This window comes from Lissotriton helveticus, chromosome 12, assembly GCF_964261635.1.
Source record: "Lissotriton helveticus chromosome 12, aLisHel1.1, whole genome shotgun sequence".
NCBI lineage: Eukaryota > Metazoa > Chordata > Amphibia > Caudata > Salamandridae > Lissotriton > Lissotriton helveticus.
The window spans coordinates 841,038,784-841,060,456 of NC_136073.1; the positions used below are offsets into that span (position 1 = coordinate 841,038,784).

At 42.7% G+C, this 21,673-nt stretch overlaps 1 protein-coding gene across 4 annotated transcripts in view; it reads right to left on the reverse strand.

Moving 5' to 3' along the window:
• The window catches only part of CSNK1G2 (casein kinase 1 gamma 2), a 78,503-nt gene that overhangs the window by 12,642 nt on the left and 44,188 nt on the right, over positions 1-21,673 (reverse strand). The window contains exons 1-9 of one of the 4 annotated variants that reach the window (XM_078669702.1): positions 21,251-21,548; positions 19,352-19,830; positions 15,167-15,207; positions 13,201-13,270; positions 8,382-8,530; positions 6,846-7,080; positions 5,666-5,751; positions 5,288-5,372; positions 1,637-1,785 (exon numbers count right to left, since the gene is read on the reverse strand). In XM_078669702.1, coding sequence (XP_078525828.1) covers positions 1,637-1,785; positions 5,288-5,372; positions 5,666-5,751; positions 6,846-7,080; positions 8,382-8,530; positions 13,201-13,270; positions 15,167-15,207; positions 19,352-19,538 — 1,002 coding nt within the window. In that variant the 5' untranslated portion in view covers positions 19,539-19,830; positions 21,251-21,548. The other 3 variants (XM_078669703.1, XM_078669704.1, XM_078669701.1) reach the window with 3 other exon arrangements.

Below are 21,673 nucleotides of genomic sequence, written 5' to 3' on the forward strand. Positions count from 1 at the left end.
TAAATGCGACTATCTGAAGGAGATGCCGATTGTTCGGGTGCTTAGGAGCTCTAGAGAACATCCTGTTACAGACATTTCAAGCCAACAAATCCAAATAGTTTTGGAGTAAGTGCCACTGCATATTTCTGCCTGCTTCACAGAAAGGCAGGTAATGCAAAGCATGAGAATCTACAATAATGTCATACTGCAGTCTACTACAGAGGATTAGACATGGTGAGCTGCAATGAAGTGCTGCAAGATGTACAGGACAACATTCCTAGAACCAAGGATGGCTGAAAGACACAATATTCCATGTTGTCCTTTCCTTGGTCATTAGCAGGTGAAACACAATAGCGTACTCCTTCTAGCATTGTCTCATGTAGGTTTAGTTTCTACTTCTGGTGAACATCTGATGATCAGCAATCCGGCCTCTATTTAACTCTTGTAGCATTTCAATTGTCCTTCACTCTAAAGCACATAACTGTCTTTTCATTTGTTTTTAAATCTTCTAGCACGCATTACAGCCTGAACATTGACATACTTGGCACCAGACAAACTCCTTACATTGTGCTAGAAATAACTGGGGTTAACACATACTTATTGCATGAAATATTATCAAGACATATCAATCTGCCTTTCATTGAAGAGTAAAATCACACCTATATGTTTACGAAGTGGTTAATACGCAGAAGGTGGTTGTTGCTTAAATCTACTGCTGCCCCTCCTCCTGTATGTCACACGCCCCAAGCTCCTACACTCTATGTACCCTATGCAGGTCTATCTCAATCATGTCATACCAATTACACTGTCTGTTCCAGTTCCCCACACTGTCTGCCGATGTCTCAAGCTCTTCAGCTATATGTCCCTATGCCTGGACTCATATACTCTCCATCCATGTCCCAAGCTTTTTCCTGAACGTGCTAAAACCCTTTCAAATTGTCAATTGTTGTGCCACAAAGCTCTTACTGGTGTCATTCAATCTGAACCGAGCTCTTCACACTATTTGTTTATTCCCATCTTCTCGAACTACATGTTCATATTCCCAAGGGTGCTCCTACATCAATACATCCACCCTCCCTAAATCCACATGCACTGTCCATGTGCTCCCAAACTCATTACATGTCTTAGTTCAGTGACAGTACAAAGAAGCTGAGTTACCAGGTCAGCTACTGCCCTATAAGTTTTCCATGAATCTATCCATGTGCCTTAGTCCTCCAGCTCACTATCCCGATATCTTAAGTTTATTACAGTACCACCAACACATTTTTTCATTGTGCATAATGTTCTAGCCGGATGACTCAATCTGACAACTCTGTTACTTATAATAATTCACTATGCAGACACTACAGATTTAAAGTGCACTTGGATATTCATCAATACCAATGCAAATACAAAGGATTACACATAAGTGCAGTTTGTGCCACTGCACAACCCAAATATTATCAATATTAATTTCTACTTCCGGAGTGTGGCTAGGCACTAGCAAAGGCAGTTCCACATACCAGGTCTTCTCATATGTATATACTAAAAAGATATAGATGTGGGATTTCAGGGATTTCAGGATTTAGTTTGGGGTCAGTGAAGAGTCTGAAGAAAGAAGTCAGTCAATCAGTGCTGGTGGAGGCGTTTTTCATAAGCTGGACTGATTAACACTTACCAACTGCTTCCCCACCCAGTCGTATTCATAGTCAAAGATGTATCCATGACGGTCAAAGAGATCAGTGAAAAGCTTCCGCAAGTAGTCATAATCTGGCTTCTCGAAGAAATCGAGCCGCCGCACATATCGCAGATACGTGCCCAACTCCTCTGTCATGAGGGAAAGCAAAAGACAGCAGTCATTAGAATTCATAAACTGGTCACATTACTTTTTTTGGTAGGCATTCTGCACAACTGTAACTCTAGGGCTTCTAAAATAGACTTTTCACATTCATTCCCCAATTCAATACACACCACAGGAGGATACAACCCCCAACTAGTCCTCATGGTGGGGACTAGGGATATGGCGCAAATTCCACATATTGTACTGGGAAACTACCCCATTTGTTAAGCCAAAATCAAGACAGTACTAAAATAATAAAGAATCTTACATTGAAGGTCACAGGGTATTCATAGCAAAAGAAGCCACCCAGCAGAAAACAAATCACATGAAGCAGAGCTGTATTTACAAAGATGAAGGCATCTTAACTGAGAACCACTGTATCTGCAGGATGTTCTTCCTGGATTACATTTCTTAGACATAAGCTTGTTATAGTGTCTTTGTTACAAGATAAAAACATCATTTCACATACAGCATCGGATGAAACACTTATTTTCAATGAAATGGCAGGATAATCCTTTTAAATGAGCTGGTTTATCAACTCCTCCGAATCAGACCTTTCCACACAGTGTAGACTGATGGATTTATTTTCCCACCCATGCCTCATTCAAAGGAAATCTCTTAGGACTGATCTTCTGAGAAAACTAATACAACAGACTTTTAAATGTAACAAAAAGGGCATCAGAGTTGGTGTGAGAAATACAGAACAAGTATTGGCAAAGACGAAGTCTTACTTACTTTAAGTGTGTAATATTCAAAGAAGAGTGTATGTGCACGCATGGGCTGCCATCTTGGAATGGTTAATGTCGTGAAGAACAAGATCACTACCTACACACACAAACGTACTTGCACCATCTAACAATGATTTTTGTTCTATTTTGACAACAAAATTTTTTTTTAAATGTGTGCAAGCACAGGCAACAAACAATCTTGCTGACTGTACTTGCATTTTTTTTTTTGCAAAGCATAACAAAAAAACATTGCAAGAAGGCAGCCAGTGTGCGCAAATGCGTGGACAGCCATGCTCTAATTCGATTTTTTGTATTACACTATTGTTAATTTACAGTTCCAAGATGGCTGACCGACATTTTAGAATGACAAAACTAAAGTATGTGCAGGTTGACACCGCACAGTGGAAGCGAGCAGATCAAAACAGTGTGCAGAAAACTACTGAATCTTGGGTTAAAGAAAAAAACAAGGGGGAAGAGGATGAGTTGGATGACATAAGAACAGTGGCAGTAAGTAGGAAGAGAGTAGCTCGCTTGAAGTGCTAAACACTGAACAGAAATGTGCTCCTATGTGCTTTCAAAATACAGGAGTGTTTTTTAATGAATAATTTAGATAAGACTCTGCGTTCATAGTTAAAAGCAAAGATAACATTCAAATTAAAAATAAATGGAGCAACAAGGAGCCAACTAACCCATAAAGTAGGGCACAACTCTGCTGCTGACAAGTGACGGAAAACAAATGACCACAGTTATATCAGGAAGTTAATGGCGTTACACGTGGAATACACCAATGAAAATTGGTTAAAAAGCATTAGTTCATCTGGCAAGCGACACTATTAGTGAATATCAGGGCTAAGCCAAAGGAGCAATAAGGTCCCCTTAATGTATACGGTAAAAAAAAAAAATCTAAAAAAGGAGAGGGAAACGTCTTGGTTTTATAGGGTGCAACAAAGTATAATCACACATACAGAAGCAAGGATACCCGTCTGTGGAAATGTGTACACTGCACAGGACCGGTGCAGCTCTTTAATAGAAAGTTCTTCAGAATGGCGTTTATGAACGAATAATACTTCTGGTGGGAATGAAAGAACTATTCTTGTTAATTGACTTGTGGCGTCCTAAGGTTACATGAGCACCTGCATTTTGAGACACCCCGACAAAGCAGTGCCAGAATACGGAAAAATATCTGAAACCATAGTATTGGACAGGATCCATAAGAGGTCCAACGGTGAAGCAAGACCTTGAGTGGAAAATGAAAGATAGGAAGGCTAAATCTGCATGTTATTTTATGAATCAAAAAGAATTGCTGAAACCAAACAAAGTTGGGGATCCAGAAAGAAGAGTCTGAAATGTGTAGAGCCCTGTCAGTCAGCCTCATCTACAGAAAGAGTGGGGCACAGTCACAAAAAAATTAATAAAAATGTTGTGAATCCGGTCTTTATCAGAACAATTGCCACAGTTTCAGCATGGCACATGTAGATACACAGGGAAAAGGTTTTTCGGGGGGGGAACTAGTCAAGGGATGAAACAGCAGAGGCAAACCCAACTATTTATTTTAAACATTTTTTTGCATAGGCCCGAACATTGACCTGGTGGGTTTGCAGAAAAATGTAGTACATAACGTTAAACACAGAGACAATGAGAGATATTCAGAAAATAAAAGACTGTACTTATTAAGTTACTCAAGAACTGAACTAGAGACAAAGCAATGTTTGATCTACAAACTCCTCATCCAATAAAACCAAGCTAAACATGCATGGACAGAATACTTGTAAAGCAAAGGATTACAACACAAGAACTGGGTACTTAGGCAGGGTCGCTCGGCAACAAAGGACATTGCAATCACAGAAAGATTAGCAAACAAGAGGCGCTACCTCTTAGCAGGAGTGGAAGAGAAGAAACAGACTAGGGGCAGCTATACATTCTGGAAATTCTGCTCACATTTCAGCCGCATCTGCCACTATTTGCACTTGACGTAACAGTTTTCAGCAGCTCTTGCTTTCCACCAGTGTTAAGAAATGTCCGCCCCATCCTATGCCAGGCTATCTCTTTGCTTTACTAACATGGTCAACTGATGGACACATCATTAGGGCTTTCATTATTGACACCTCAGAATACAGATTTGTATTACTCTCTTGCGGTATATCAGAAATCGGACCCAAGCCCACACACCACAAAATAAGGCACCGCAACATGTCGTTACAGTTTCCACCATGGAACCAACCAACCAGACTAACTATCACGATACGACAGTCCCCGATGAAAGGACACACAGCTACACAACCACTAAACTTGTAATTTGTCACCATCATAATGGACCCTCACTTCTTGACTTGAAATGTTTCTGCTAAGGAATGCATTACAACACACATCTATCCAACCTGATTTTATGTTTATTCCCATAGTTAGGAAAAAGAGTGAGACCGTGGACTTGGTTACAATGTTCCCCTGGAAATACTCTGCAAACCAAAGCTAACAGGAACCCGCAGGAGAACATGTATACATACTTACTGTTGGAATCAATTAACGTGTTGGACAATTTAAGCTGTGCAACATCTTAGTTTAGATGAGCAAACGGCTCCCATTCCCAGAACAAAACCTTCAACGCCTTAATCTCACAAGGAAATGTCTGAGTACGCACAAGCGACTGACTCGAATAGTAATGAAAGGGAAAACAGTTGAAGATTGTCTTGAGAAAGCGGAGTAGAAATTGTAGAATATAGGAAAAAGTGGATATATTTTTATGGTTTTTGGCAAGTCTCACCTGGAAAGTTTTCACATAGTACTTCGACCGGCGTGGACCTCTTTGTGTCGCCAATTTTCTGATACCTCTCCTTTAACGTGTCAGCCTGTACCAAGAAAACAGAGACACAAGGTAGAAAGGTGTAATAATCAATTATTAAACAACAAAGTTGAAAATATTTGAAAAGTAATACATTCTTAGCCAAATAAGAGCAGGGATTTTAAATAAACTGGAACTAACAAAATAGGAAATCCATAATGACGTAGATGAACTGTGTAAAAGACAATCAAAACTTTTCTGAGATCTGCTGATGGTTTTATCAAACTTTAGTTTATATACCGGAATGCATTTATTACATATACTACGGTGAGCTTGACTTTCACCTTTGTCTTCTCTCACCTTTAATCCTTGCCACGGGAGGCTTCCTCGCAGAAAATACATGAACATGTGACCAAGGGCTTCCAGGTCATCCCTGCGACTTTGTTCTAGGAAGAAAACAGAAAAGTCACCAAACTGCTTCAGCTACACAAGAACACATTCTGATGACCAGTCTGCAGAAAACTGAACAGCAATGACAAGGTTTGCAGGATGCTTGGGTGTCCAAGTAACCAAACTCCAGAAAGCCCTTCACTTGATCGTATCTGCCTACTCTGCAGAACACACGAACACTTCAGTGAGACTCATCCATCAATTAATAATGGATGACTGATGTCAAACTGCTTGCCATTCGCAATGCACACTGTCTCTCATCTTTATTACTGGACTTACTATCAACTACCTCAAAGAGTACTGGGAAAAGCTCAACAGAAAGCAGCTTTGACTACAGAGCACCAATGCCAGTCAAGGTAAATATAGCTGCATACTGCAGACAGAATTTTGGTGTACACTTTTTGTTTTTAAAACATCAAATGGCTCTTAGGTGGCTCTAAAAAAAAAAAAAAAACAGCGCTTCAAAATGCACCTAATGTTTCAAGTCAAGTTCACGCTATATAAAACTTTATAAATAAATAAAAAGAAATAATTTCTACAAAAATGTGGAACTGTAATAATCTGTTGTCCGGTAATTGAAGTTCTCTATTATCCTGTGTACAAAGTTGTCACTAGACAAATTACGTCAAATAATAAAAGAACAGGTCTACAACTGCACTTCAGTCTTTCTACTGCTACCATCATTGCTATTCCACTACAGGTTTTATAACCCAGTATGTCCAAAAGACACAGAAAACATGAACTGAAAGAGAGCTAAGGAAGCAGCGGATGAGTTCAGGAGTACAAGATTATTAAAACTACTGTACTGGGTAGAGGAAAGTAGATGTGCAATGACATCAGTACTGGAAACGCATAATTATAGCATGCTTGCAGCATTGGCAGGATGTGGGCATGGGTTGCAGTCATAACTGGATGAAAGAGGCCAGCCTAGCTTCTGGGGGAGTGAAGATGTGGGTGAAGACAATCTTGGAAGAAACTGCGATGTAAGTGCCTCCATGGAAGCGAAAGGCAGGAAGTTATCAATGTTGCTTGAAGAAGAGAAATCACAAGATGTTGTCAACATTGATGAGGAGAAACGTGGATTTTTTACCTTTGCCCAGGTGCGTGTTTATGCTCATGTAGCGTGCGGTGCCCGTCAGACTTTTGTGCTCTCTGTACGGGATGTGTTTTTTGGTCTCTGGGTCAATGTACTCTTTGGCCAGGCCAAAGTCGATGATGTGAATGTTGTTCTGCCGCTTGCTGCCGGGTCGGCCCACCAGGAAGTTTTCTGGCTTCACGTCTCGGTAGATTAGGCTTTTGGTGTGAACATATTCCATCCGCGTGACCTAAGGGAGCACACACGCAAGAGTTACAAGTGTACATCCTGCCAAAAACTTCAACATTGGGAGTCCTATCTACAACTTTCACACTCTCTGGGGTAAGTAAACTGTTAACATACCATCAGTTTTGTTTTTCTGGGTGGTAGAGAACTGGCATGGTTTCATGCGCCTCATGGTTATTCCCCACATCCGTACTACTGAATAAGGTAGACATTCTCTAGGGCAACTGGTTTCAACAAACAACTCCTAAGCAAGATGTTTGAATTGCGCGTTCCAGGTTTTTAGTCTGCCACACTGTCTCTCCACTTGCATACCACCTACCAACAGTACAATACTACTGCTAGCATTTATTTCTAATATTTCTTTTATTGGTACTAATACTACAAGAGCTAGAGCTCCTTGTACAACTGCATTTGTTTTGACTGTTACCATTACTGGCATCACCTCACCATTTCTAGTGTCGCTACTTCTGGTGCAAGCGATATCATTGCTACTAAAACTGCTAGTATTCTATTACCACAATGCTACTACTTTCAGTATTAATACTACCTCCCCATCTAACTTTACCCCATTGTAGTGCCGCTATGATGATGATGATGCAGCATCAATTAGCAGTACATCTCTTCAGTGTCTTAAATGGAAAGACATTTCTCATCTAACAGTATTTGTCCTCTCTCTTTAGCTATGCCTGTCCACTTAAAGCACTGTTTTTATTAGTACTACTGCCTCAAATGTCAGAACAGTACTAGCATTACTTATATCAGCTTCAGTAATACTTGCAATTATGATACAACTGCTCTATAGAGTACATAGCATCATAAATATACACCAATTAAAAAAGTATATTTTATAAATGCAATCAGTTTGCCATGCAAAGGTTTTTTTTTCAAGGCTATTTAAATACAAAAAGAAGTCTATGAATCAAACCAGCTTGCTACAAAGCTGTGGCTTCTGGCTCCAGTGGTGCTGGAACAACTATGTGACAGGATCACCTGTCAGAACCACTTCAAAGAGAAAACCAATTTAGCCAAGTTGATAACGGAGGTCGCTGGGCTGCAATAGTGTCAACCCAGGTTACCAAAGGACTCACATCCAAGAAAATATTGAAAAAACTTGCCCAATACCACTCTAGTCTAGAAACAAAGATAACGGGGGCTGGTTTCAGGAGTCGAGGATCCAGAGAAATTAGGAATAGGTGCCTCATCTTCAGGGGCTAGCCAGTTAATAGCACAAAATACCTTTGTGCCAGCATTAGTTCATCAACCTTTTAGGCCATCTAACATTATGAACTCACATCACTAACTTACCAACTGGATTGCTATCATGAGGACAGTTTTGAGCGTGAAGGTGCGGTCGCACAAGTCGAAGAGGTCTTCCAGGCTAGGACCCAGCAGCTCCAACACCATGGCATTGTACTTCCCACATGGGCCGAAATAGTAAACCTGAGGGATCCCTTCTGTTGTGGAAAAGCAGACGGTAAACTAAGAATCAACTCAGAGAGGCAACTTCAAATCTGCATGCCTGGATAGCTGTATTAAGTTAGTTGCGATATAACAGACAGAAACAAATAAAAATTAAAAGATCCCGGTCTCGCTCAGGCGCACTCTTGGCTATGAGAAAGATCAATAACAAATATTTTAGTCTGAGCCAGACACGAATACAAAAACACCATCAGTCTATATACATGCTCGAAAATGTACTAGTGCCAAACACTAGGAAAGTTAAAAAAGGATAAAATACAAAAGAGAGGAATTGGGGTCTAATCTAAATTCCAAGGGGATTAAAGACAACGGATATCTGGGTTGTTTAAGAGACTCTGATATGTGGAATGCAAGAGCTATCCATAAGACAAAAAAACGTATTCATTAAGTTCAAAGTAATCTTTCTTGGATTGGAAGTAAAAGTTACTTACCGTCTTTAAAACTCTTACCGGTGGATACTCTAACCACAGATTCCACACCTTTAGTATACTGCCCAGGTGCCAGACTAGATCCGTAGGTTTTGACAGCAGGGGTCCCACACACTATGCGGCGCTGTGAGGCTCCACGTTGACCTCATTCCGCCCTGGAAGTGATAGAGCATAAAGCCGCCTCTCATGCAAGCTAACATCAGTTTCTTGATTAACTCTTGGATGTGGAGCCCAAAACAATTGATGGTGCCAGTATGCAGGGCTCTAATTTGGGAGATTTTGAGATGGCAAAAGGAGGCCACGCCACAGAACAGGAGGTAAGAGGGCACTGAGGAACCTGAGGTTAGACAGAGTATACCCCAGAAAGGGCTTTATCGAAGGTAGATGACTTTTATTTCTGATGAATACTGAAGTGAAGATCCCACTTTCGCATAACAAATGGTCTGGTATGAAACATGTGCGTCAGACTGTCAATTAACTAGATCACACCTGGTGATGGTTGATCCACCAAACGTAAAAAGGCCGGACAAATCACCTTTAATGGCGCCCACTGCAGGAACTGAGTGGGCCAAAGATACAACAAAACAATCCTCAGTTTGGCTTGTAGAGGGTCTGTATGCAGACTCCACACCAGGACACAAATTTGTCTCCCGCAACCTGCATAATTAAATTTAAATATCTGGCTATGAGGATGACCTCAGGAGGAACAAACGCAATCAACTGCTGCAGCTCGTTTTCGGGTCATGGAAGTGTAGATTGTGCACACTTGAGTGCAGAACCCTGCCCTGCTTCTGTGACAGAAGACCCCACCCAATGTCATAATCTGATCGGAGGACAAATGTTCATGCTCAGAATTTCTGGTTACCACACTCTCCAGGCCAATCCGGACCACAAGGAAGAGTTGGGCCCAATCTTCTTCAAGCTCATGTCAGGGAAGGCAGAAAGACATACAGGAGTCCCCTGATCCGCTCGCGCCTGAACGTGTCTCCGGGAGAAGGCAAATCCAACGTGCCGAAGTTTTGACACTGCACACTCAAAAGTGACAAAAAAATCCAGCAAGGCCTCATACTAGTGTCAGAAGGTGTCCTATGCTAGCTTGAAGTGCAATTGCCATTGGTGATCCACAAGACATTGCCTGCAGAGCTCATCCGCCCTGGCAGTAAAGATCCTGCAATCTTCAATCAGAGAGATGCCCCGATGCTTCAACCCACTTCAGAGGCGCAGTGACTCTTGGCAGAGGACTGACACTCTGCCCTGCTTGTTGCAGTACAACATGGCGTTATCAGAGAGAACCTGCTCATGCCTTCCCTCAATGGACTGTAGTAAGGCCATCTACGCTAAGTAGATAACCTGCAACTCCAGTAGTTATTGGGAGCTAGGTTTTCGTCAGCGTCCTCTAATCTCGACTAAATAGAGCAGGGATGCATTCACAACTACTGTCAGCTTTGGGTGGAAAAGTGAGACGGTTTTGCCCCTGGTCAGGTTGCGGTCTAGCAGCCACCATTGCCTATCATATGCCATCGCCTCTGAATCTTGAATGATAATTTGTCAGGTTTCTTTGGTGCTGAGCCCGCTGAGACTTCAGATTCCAGTACAAAGCCTGCACATGCCACCTGGTGAAGTGGATATTCAAGATGAAGGAGGAAAACAGGACAAGAAAACTCATAGCAGCTCTCACCGAGATACAGAACTGTAGTTGAAACATCTGGATCATATGCTGAATGTACTGGATTTGTAACAAAGGAAAGACCCTGAACTCACCATGTCTAGAACATCCCCTATAAAGGGAAGCCTCTGCGAAGGAGTCGGGTGTGGCTTCGGCTTGTCGATCGAGAACCCCAACTATGTCAGGAGGTAACATATAATATGGATGTGGTATACGACTGACAATGGCGATCTCTCCTTCAACAACCAGAGACCTAGGTAGCGGAAAACTGATATCCACGACCGAAGATGGGCAGCGACCCCGCCATCACTTTTGTCAACATCCAACAGCACTGGTAAGGGGAGCACAGCAAACTAAAAATGCTCCATTCTGACCTAGAAACACAGGGAACATCTATTGGATTGTAGGATTGGCAAATCAAAGTATGCATCCTGCAGATCCAAGGCAACCATCCAGTCACCTGGATCCAGGACAGAGTTTGAGCCAGTGTTTGCAAATTAAATTTGTCCTTCCGTAGAAAGGCATTCAAAGGATGAAGATCCAAAATAGGGTGACGGCCTCCGTCCTTCCTCAGAATGAGGAAATAGAAGGAATAACTACCCATCCCTACTTCTAAGTTCAGCTCCCTATTGCTTGTGAATTTTACGCGAAGAGCCTGCATCACTTGTGGCAAGATTGAAGGGCGCTCCACTGAAAGTCACTCTGAGGTGGGAGTAGGTTGAGGTGCACCATATGGAAGACCGATCTGTCTGATGTAATGTGCTTCTACACTGGAAAAAAGGTCTGCTCCTGCCTTTCACAGTATGGTTGTGCGCTGCTCAGGGCAAACTAACGCAGCTTGGAGAATGATGCAGAGTGACGGAGGACTGGGTGGAATGGTGTCCCTGGGGTGCTGCACAGTGTATGCTTAAGAAAGGACTTATTTGAGACTGCTGAGGTGATGGTGAGGCCTGGTGATGTCTATATACCAGTTCTCTGAAATAGCCTCGGAAGGTTAGGCCTGCTCGGGAAACTGTCGGGCAGGGGTTGAAAGGTCCAAGGAATACAGTGGCTGTGTTTTATTTAAAATGTTAAAGAGCCAAATCAATCTTTTCCCCCATTAAAGGAACTATGTGTTGGAGATGCCTGCACCACACAAATACCCACCACACTCCTGAAGCAGTCAGTAGTATTCAAGCCATCCCTAATGACAAACAATTTGGTGGCCGGATATATGCCAGGGCACTCCTTTACCAATTACAAAAGTCTTAGGAGTATCGGTTATAGCATTCTCAGCAAAGGGGAGGAGCTGTTGCTCAAACACGCCTCAGATAAGTTAAGTCCCAATTTTTTGAAGCAAGCACTAGCACGCTTTGCGAGATCACAAGAGAAACTTTGGCGTTTCGGTACAAGCGATTCTTAACTGGCAATTTCCCGTTTTTTTCTTACATTAGGTTCTAGAAAGCCAACATATGCTTCATCACACTGTAACAACCAAATACTTAAGCTGGGCTTATGTAACTAGTAATGAAGGAATTTAAAGGCTATTCAACAATGTCAGGTCAATCTTTAGCCTACATGCCAAAATGGAGAGCAAAATTCATAGAGGGCACATCCGTGTAAGTGGGTCTATGTATAAGCAGTCTCACCGCTTAGAATCGAAGAATAAAATACTGTGATACAGATGACTTGAAATTGTGACCTTTCTTGGGTGGTATTTGAGTGAATGTATGCTAGAATAGTATCCTATTTGGAGCAGTCATCCGAAAGTGGCGGAATAGTAGCATGGTGCTCGGGCGCCAATAGACCACAGTCCTAATTATATTTTGCAGCATCCTGGCCTTTTTTAATGGTCTGAGCGAAAGTGGCCAAAACTCATCTGGGACCACAGGTAAGAGCTCGCTGGCCAAGGTTGCAAAGGTAATGTATGATAAGACCTAACATGCAGGCAGCATTGATTGACCTAAACACTGAGCTGACGGAAGAGAAGGAATAGTTTCTTACCTGTAACTCCAGTTCTCTCATAGGGGAATCTCCATTGAAGTCATAAGTAATGAATAGTCACAACCACGTGGTGAGATCCTGGACAACTATCTTGTTATGCGATTGTTTTCAGATATATGATCGTTAGTGAAGAAGGTCATGGAGCCTGAAAAGGCTTGAGATAACCGTTATAAGATCATGAAATACTAGAGGTTCAATTAAATGAACTTGGATTTGCAAATCTAATTTATTTGGAATAATAACACGGTATCTTGCCAAATCCAAAACTTAAGAACAGACTTTAAAAGAACCCTCAAAATGGTTTCCTTTCTGTCCCGTTAGGATGGTCAGCTGCAGCAGTTCTAGTCCATTATTCAGCTAATCTCAGCACTATGAAGCCATACTTTAGCCAAGGACTTTAATCATACAGCAAGTTTTATAAGGTTTGACAACATGACAATTTCATCAAATGCCAACAGCATCACAATTTTCACCAATTTGTCTCATGTGGCTACTTCCTCAGCTGAAGACGTCATAAGGCAACAGCTCCAAGCCACTAAGCAGCTGCAACTGTGACATGCAGTCTTACCTGAGTTTCCAAGCTGCTTGTAAAACCGGTATTCCAGATGTAGCTGAGGGGCTCTTGATTTTATAGGTTCCTTTGAAACAAAAAAATATAAATTAATTTTGGACTGAGAGCAAGATGCTGCTCATTATACCACTGTGTTACAAATGTGGCAGGCTATGACTTTAGTACCTGCCTTCTTCCCGCCTGCTTATGACAGCCTTTCTTTCCTACCAGCGTGTGACTAGGTGACATACATATTCAAGAAATTCCCCAGGTCACTCGCCTGCACACCCAATGCCACCCCTTATCCCCAACCCATCCTGTTGCGCAGATGAATGCCATGTTCATCCTTTTCGTCCTCAGGGTGTCCCCCACAATCATTACTATTCAACTCCAAACAAAATGCTACCGCTGATCTTAAAACCATCAGCCTGCACATATCAAATTGCATGCACTTTGCCCAGGTTGCTTGCACTCCCCCCTGTTCGCTGCAATATACACAAGTCCCGGTTCTAACCTCATTCATACAACTCATCTAACTGTGAGGCAAATGCCACACCGTACTTCCATTGCATCCTCCAGCTCTCTGAGGCACAGTAATAAGCATCCGTGGAGGTGGGTAAAGAAACTGCTGTTATCCATTTACTTTTTAAGCATAGGATATGGAAGCCATGTATTCATTCAGATAATTAACTCGAAATTTGACATCAAGTGAGGCAAAGGCCTCCCTCCCAGAAAGAGAAGATGATATCGGTGCTCATCAGAACCCACACCCAACGGACTACCACCACCTAAATGTTCCTCCCAGAACGCACAAATAGTTTCAGCTGTCCTGCTATCCACTAAACATGCCTACTTAACACCCAGTTCACACCTGTATGTCAATACGAAGTCCAACCACATCCACATGACATGACACCACCAGACCACTCTTGTAAACAGTAACTTACTGCCCTTCAGAGGGCATGAATACCACAAAACCATGTGGAAACCAACACCATACCATGCTGTCAAATGTGCAGGATAATTCTCTAGCTCAGTTGCATATGAATGTAACGCCATCATTCTGCATCCCTTTTCTCACCTACCTAAAACCACAATTTCATGCCACACAACCCATTCAAGCTAAGTTCACAATTGCACACAAAGACCTGCTGCAGCCCAGTCTTACCCTACACCACCTTGTCACGCCCATAAAGCACACATATGAAACTCAGATCAACTTTTTGATACTCACGTCCATCCTCAACAGTACATACATCCAGCACAAATAGACACCTTGGTTGCCCCAACATCAATACACTGTCACACTACCAAGGTATACCACAACCTGAATCCTTATACCCACCGAACAATATGCTCAATTGACCTCAACACCACAGTTATACACTACAATAGGGCAGTCAGAATATCATTAAGCCCTGCTAGCCCTGCTTGTGTTCAACCCAGTACAGAATGTACACCAGAACTCAAGTCCACTTACCAGCCGGCTCCCAACTTACCCTTGCATGCCAATACTCCACCACAAGCATACCAATTACAGAGCTAGCTCATCAATACTTCAGATGGTCATCAAACAAATAACACACGAGGCTGACTTGAACATGTGTGCAACAATCCCGAAGCCCTTGCAAGCCCGGAGTAACAATATCAGAGAATATGCCAGTTTCTATAATGCAAGCAAAACAAAAAGTGATCCAGGCATTTACACAAAACCAATAGCCCCGGCTGGCACTTACAAACAGCACAAGACCAAAAGTGTGCCTTATAAACCACTTAATTGTTGTTGATTTCCCCAATCTACTTCTTGACATTAAATCTTTTCACTTTCACCCATAAGCCATCATCAATCTGGCAGAGCAAAACTGACCCTAAGAATGCATAATGAATGCATATTGCTCCCCAATAGTCCCCAACTAGCCCACAGCAAATATTAAACATTCAAAACACATGGGTGAAAGTAAAGAAACAAAATACACAAACTCACCAATTTTATGGCCACGTATTCATTGGTGTACAAATTCTTCCCTGTATGAAAGAAATGGAACATTAGAAAAATCAAAGGAAATTCGACGTTCCGAAGTCACTGCATAAAGGTTGCCTTGCAAACAAAGCTAATGAGTATAAAACCATATATGCATTGCAAAATTTTACTGCCCCATTTTTTACCAAGCATTTACAATAGAATATGTTTTGCCTTGCCCACATATCTCGAAAACCTTGACCGTAGCAAAAATGTGTAGGTTATGGAGCGATGGCTCGCTGATCAAGAACACTAGTGTAGATGTTACATAGGTTCATCTGCACCGGTTTAGCTCTTCTGAGCTTCTAGAACTATAATGCATTCAAACCGATTTACATTCGATAATTGGCGATATTGAGCTATGGCTATGCACAATATGCCAGAAATTCCAAACATTAAATCAAGGCCAGCGCTATGCTAGGGTGAGTACCACCAAAACACGCCTGCCCAAAATATATCGAAAAGACTACCACAATGTAGAGGTCTGCATTATAGCAGGTGTACAATGCACAAAGTATGATAACTATTCTGTTAGGACGAGGAAGAAGCCAGAGAAAGGCACCCTCTATACAATAGATGGCAACAATGTGCCAAGAATGACCACAATTTGCCATGCAAGCATATTACCAGGGGTAGCTACATGCCATGGATGACCACAAGTTACCAAGAAAAACGACCATTAAGCTTGGGCCAGCTTCTGACTATGGATGCATGCATGGAAATTCCCCTATTTATATCTGTAATATCTCATTCTATTGATGATTAGCTGAAACTCATCTCACTCAAAGAGGGCTCAGTGAGTTGTGGAATGGTTGCCGTACAAATGGTTTTCCGATTCCAGTTTGCACACCCAGTACCGATTGCCAGGAGGTCTAGAAAATGGACCTTGCACCTCTGGAAAATCTAGAGAACATGTTATCTGGAGCTCAGCTGTGGGGCAAGAATTTTCTACATCTTTAAGTAGTTTTAGAAGACACACTCAAAAGTCCATGTACTACAGAGAGAGGTCTGTGGCAATATTAGGGGTACCTCCATCAGCCCAGTTGGGTACTTTCTATTTTTCTGTAGGTTTGTCAGGCACCGGACTCATTAAAGAGAATTTCCCATTTTGATTTCTGCAATTTGCATCTCATGTTTGAACGGATTTCTTGAAAAAGGCAAAAGCTCGTCCTATTTCTATAGTTCAGTAAAGGGCTCCAGTCACATAGCCTCATCTTGCTACGGGTTTGCATAATATGGGGTGAAGTACCATTTGCTGGTATGCACGTGTGCTGCATATCCTTTTGATATACTTTATTCATAGGTGGAGTTTGATGCCGTAGACACCAACACTGGCACTTCTATACATGCTGCAAAACCAGGAAATTATGTCCCACATCGTGACTTAAAAGTCTCGTTAGGATATGAAGAACACTTGTCATGGTTTGGTGGCCGACTATCACATGTAGTGCAGATAAGAATGGGTCTGCTCAGTAGTGATACGGCTGCCTGTCCCGGATTGGCTCGATATACACATTAGCTTGATGTTGCAAATATGACATTTACTGATTTAGGTAGTGTGTTTAGAGGTGACTTCAACAGTGTGTCCTACAAACAGATTTTACAGTGGACTGGCACCACGTGCACATGCTGGAACCCAGATAATTAGTCCACAGACTACTAATCCTACCAAGGGCTGAGCAAACAAAAAAACATGAAATTCCATTCTGACTTGATTGCAAGACCAACCATTTAGACGGTGTTCTGTCCCATTACAACACCCCACAATAGGCATAGGATTTTGACCACGTGTCGTTCCCTTGTAATGCTCACTGTGCCACTGGATTCAAGCTAGCCTGGCTGATGAAGGGTGACATCATCCCAATCCGGCCCCAGGATGCTTGTTTCCGGTCCAGGGAGGACCTGGCCTGGCAGTTCGGTCTGGACTGTTCCCATGGGGCACATGGTCGAGACTGATTTGCATATGGCTGGGTCCACACTGGGGTGGCATGGTGAGCAAAAGAATGATGGATTTAACCCAGAACTCTTGACTGGGTGTGAATGTTTGAATCATTCAGCAGTCCGCCCATCATTTGTTGCAGTCACACTTGTAATGGTAACACCTGTGGAGGACCGGAACACTTGGGGAACTCTACTTACTATACTACCAATGGTACAGCCTGCTTGACGATGTCATCAGAGGTGTTAAACAAGAACAGAATGAGCATGGAGTTGCGCTTGCTCTGGTTTTAGGAATGAAAGGTAAGTTTGAGCAGTCTCAATAGTCCTGAGTAATGCTTACAGAGAAACTGCAGGTCTGGCAGTGCGCCAGCAGCTGTCAGCAGTTCCCTTCAAGGCTGAGAAAGGGAACTTCCAATCATTATTTCAAAAGTTTACACCTCTGGGCGCCGCACCCAAGCTTCAGTGTCAACAACCCGACCGAGGATATCAAGCTCAGCCACTGCTGTTCTCCAAGCTATTGCAGCCCAATCATTCCCCATCAACATCTACATTTCTCACAAATTGCATGGCAGCCCCTGCGCCGGGGAGAGAAGGACAAGTGACAGAATTGTAATGAGATTATGAAAAGTAAAAATAGCACAAGAAAAAAGGTCCTTGTTCGGTAATTACGTGAAGACAGTTTGTATCTTTTTATTCCCCGCCACCAAAAACGAAAATATGACATTTTGCAATCATTACAAAATGAATATAAATGCCTAGCTTACTTCAGTTATCATTTCTCATATAGCATTATTATTAATTTACATCGTAAAGTATCTTTCTTATAATTTGGGGGATGTTAGGTCTACTACGTATTTTCTATTCTGGGTATTCCCCTGCTTGAGTAGCATGTGCCTGTCAATCAGTCAAAAAGAAAATAGGATTAGTCAAACGAATAGGCGTCATAAAGACGTATATAGGATCAGGTTACTGTTCAGGAAGTGTTCTTGCCAGGAGCTTGCACTGAGTAGACAAGAGAATATTGACCTGTCTACCAATGTTGGAAGGGGAGGAGTAGTCAGGGCAGATCATCTGGTTGATAAAGAAGAGCATTTTCTTGAGTCTGGGAGGGCATCAAAACCCCTCCTCACCTGGCAGAGACATTCTTGCTCTCTATCACCACATTGTTTCCTGTGGTAGTCACTCATCCCTTTGGCACACATGAGAAAAAACAGGAAGTGGCTAGAAGGTGACACTGACCTATAATTTCCCCAACAATCATTTACCTGCTGTATCGCAAGATCTAACAAATTGGTACAATAAACAAACATGCAGTACATAACGTTCCTGTGCAGGAAAAGCAGCATATCAAATCTGTATATATGCCACCAATTGTTTACCCTGCTCACAGTCTGTGACTGTATTTTAACACTTTGCAATACAACAAATTACATTTTTAATGGCAGAGTTTCTTAAGGATATGCCAATCTAAGAATTAGGTTTGAATTAAGGAAGCTAACAGCAAGGTGCGTCCCACTGAGAATTATGCAAGAAAAACAATCTGAATTTGAGGTGAAATCCCAATAAACCAGATTCAAAGAACCAAACAGAATGTGTATTTTGATGATCAATATAGTATATGTTTTTGTGCACTGCAACTGCCATCTCTGCGATTCTATAGCAACAAAAATGCACGGGTCAGCTTTAAGTTTGGGGTGAATCTTTTGCTAAGGCACAGCAGAAGTCTGATTGGAGACTTCCTTGCAGTTGGGGAAAATGTATCTCCTTGCAAGTTACAGTTAATTCCTCCACCCATATTTGAGCAATTCCTGTATTGGGGGAAAAAAAGTTTACTCGGACAAAGTCGTCAGTGAGGTTGTTGTGAAGATGGGAACATCTGCACCAAGAAGAGTTAAATGAAGAGTATTTTAAATATCCTTGAATTATAACTCAATAGGTTTCTGCAAGGACAGAGACCAGGACTCAAGACTTGGGACAACATGAGGATTGATATATCTGCTTTTCCTGTACAGGAACGTTATGTGCTGCATGTTTGTTTATTGTACAATTCATTCATAATCTGTTCATCAGGTTCCAGCATGGTCAGTGGTGGTCAACATGCGCAAATAAAATCAAATTATCCCCTAACCCTAGAGGTTTTTACTAATGGCTAATAGAGACAATATTTCTTATAAGACCAGTTCATATTATATGAACAAACGTACTCACCAAGACGGAGTTCCCCAAAGTTGCCACAACCAATCTTCTTCCCAACCCGAAAGTTGGGCCCCACCATCAAGACTCCGGAGTTGGTCCCGGCGCTGCGGTTTCCATGTGTGTTTCTTCCGCCGCCTACCTTGGACATCCTTTTGCCTTCTTCCGTCTCCCCTTTCCCTCCTCTCTTATCAAAATCCATAAGTTTGTGGTACCCCGGCCTCTCCACGGTTACACCGCTGCCATGCAAAGCCCCCAATGCGGCGAAAATGGTGCCAAAACAGAACTCAGAGTCGCCCGCTAGTACACCATCCCGGTGTGCAGAGGAGGGGAGGGCGAGATCGCCACCCACAAGCTCCCAGCTAGTGCAATGTCAGTGCTCCCAGATGCCAAGCCGCCAGTCCCATCGCCCGCTCCCCGGGGCCGCCCTTGGATGGAGAGCGCATCTTTCGGAACTCCACTTCCTTTCCGATGATAACCCTTCCTTCTCCGACCTGAAGGAAAAAAAGGGAAAGAATCAGAGAACAGACTAAGCGTTATACAAAGACATTAACTGTGTTCCCTTTTCAAACTCCATAAAACCGTTAATCAAAGAAGAAATTAAAATGGCATTTGAACAAAATGTTTGTAGAATTTCCAAATGCAGCCAGGTGATCCTATATTAACTTGGCTTTGTTTCTAGTTTCCTTCCTGTTGAAATACAAAGATCATCATTGCACACATATGTAAAAGTGAAGAACAGCCAACATGTTATGGTGTCCCAAGAGAGAAACAGCATTGATGAACTTTTCTGATAATGCTCATTGATTGCTGTAAATCCTACAATAACGCTAGAATGTCAGACAGCATATCAGTTGGAGGCAGAAATTGGACTTTTTATGGTAGTCCCTTGTGAGCAGGAAGTTTTTGCTCAAGGTTCAGGTGGTCTGTGCTATGAAACAAGGCAAACGATGCTTTTCCTAAAAAGCAGAAGATATCAGAGAGACAACTGAGTTGATAGAGGGTTTCTTTTCAAGTAGTAGCTTGAAAACCGTGTTTTCCTCAGAGAGGTCACTGCTGTCGTCATAGAGGTATGCTCTGCATGAGAAAAACATATATTTTGGATACACTAAGTATCAAGGTTCAAATTACAAGAAATTACAAGAAATATCCTTTTGACTTTTAACCGCTGTAAAGACCAGCTACCAGAGAATTTTAGTCATGTTCCAAAACATCTTAAACTTTTACCAGTATTCATTTCTTTAACAATGATGTATAAAAAATCGTGTTTTGTTTTTCAATTTTCTTAATGGTATTAACCCACTTACCTCGGGGAACCTTGGGTTCGAGAGCAGCTTTGCACTCGGTGCAAAGCGCTTCAACGCCTCGTCAGGAGCAGTAATCGCAACATAAATACAATTCCATTCTATGTGGAGTGGGCTTGCTCTGCTGCCCATGTAGACAAGCGCCTTCGTACCTCACATACGGGAAGTAAGCACTTTATAAATACTGCAATAAAGTAGATGCAAGTCCCACAACTATAGGTTCATTGCCACACCAGCTGAAGCACGCAGCTGCCTCTCTGGGGTGGTTGTAGAAACGCAACGAAGCCTCAACATACATGTGATATGAACGGACCTTGCACATGCAGCACTCAGTGGTTAAACACAGACGGTGGTGAATTTCGAACACACAACTTACAGGCACAGTATACGAGCGAGGGCCGTGTATACTCACAGACACATAGGTGCTCGCACATTCTCTCTGCCCGCAGTTTGCACAGACACTGCCTCAAACCCCCTTGAACCGGTTATAATCACTGGGGAGGCGGGTCACTTTCCCACCAAGCCCTTGTGATCTGCAGTTTCCTTCAGAGACGGTGCACATTGGCGCGGCTGTTTCCCAAACATGTATAATGAAAGTGAAACACAAAACCTCTCATGTCTTTTTCCGTAGCTGCAGGAACCAGTTCCAACTTGTGGGTGAGACTTTTCTGCCGCCCATTTCCGTGTCCCGCTTGCACCTCCCGTGCACATCCGAGCCTCTCTCTCCCCCCTCAGCACACCCAGGGGGCGGGATCTCCCGCTGGCACGGGCGGGCACCCTCGGTGTGCCCCCCTCCTTCCGCCGGTGGAGGGCAGGGGCGTCCCACTCACGCCGCCCCTGCAGGAGAGAGAGGTAAACACACCTCCTCAATCGGCAGGGGCGGCCATCAATGGCCCGCCTTTCAAAGCAGGAACTCCACAGGCCACGGGCTGGGTAAATAAACACACACCACCGGCCGAACAGACCTCGCATTTACCAGGGGCGGAGAAGGTGGCACAACAGAGGCATTGTGCGAAGAATGCAAACACACAAA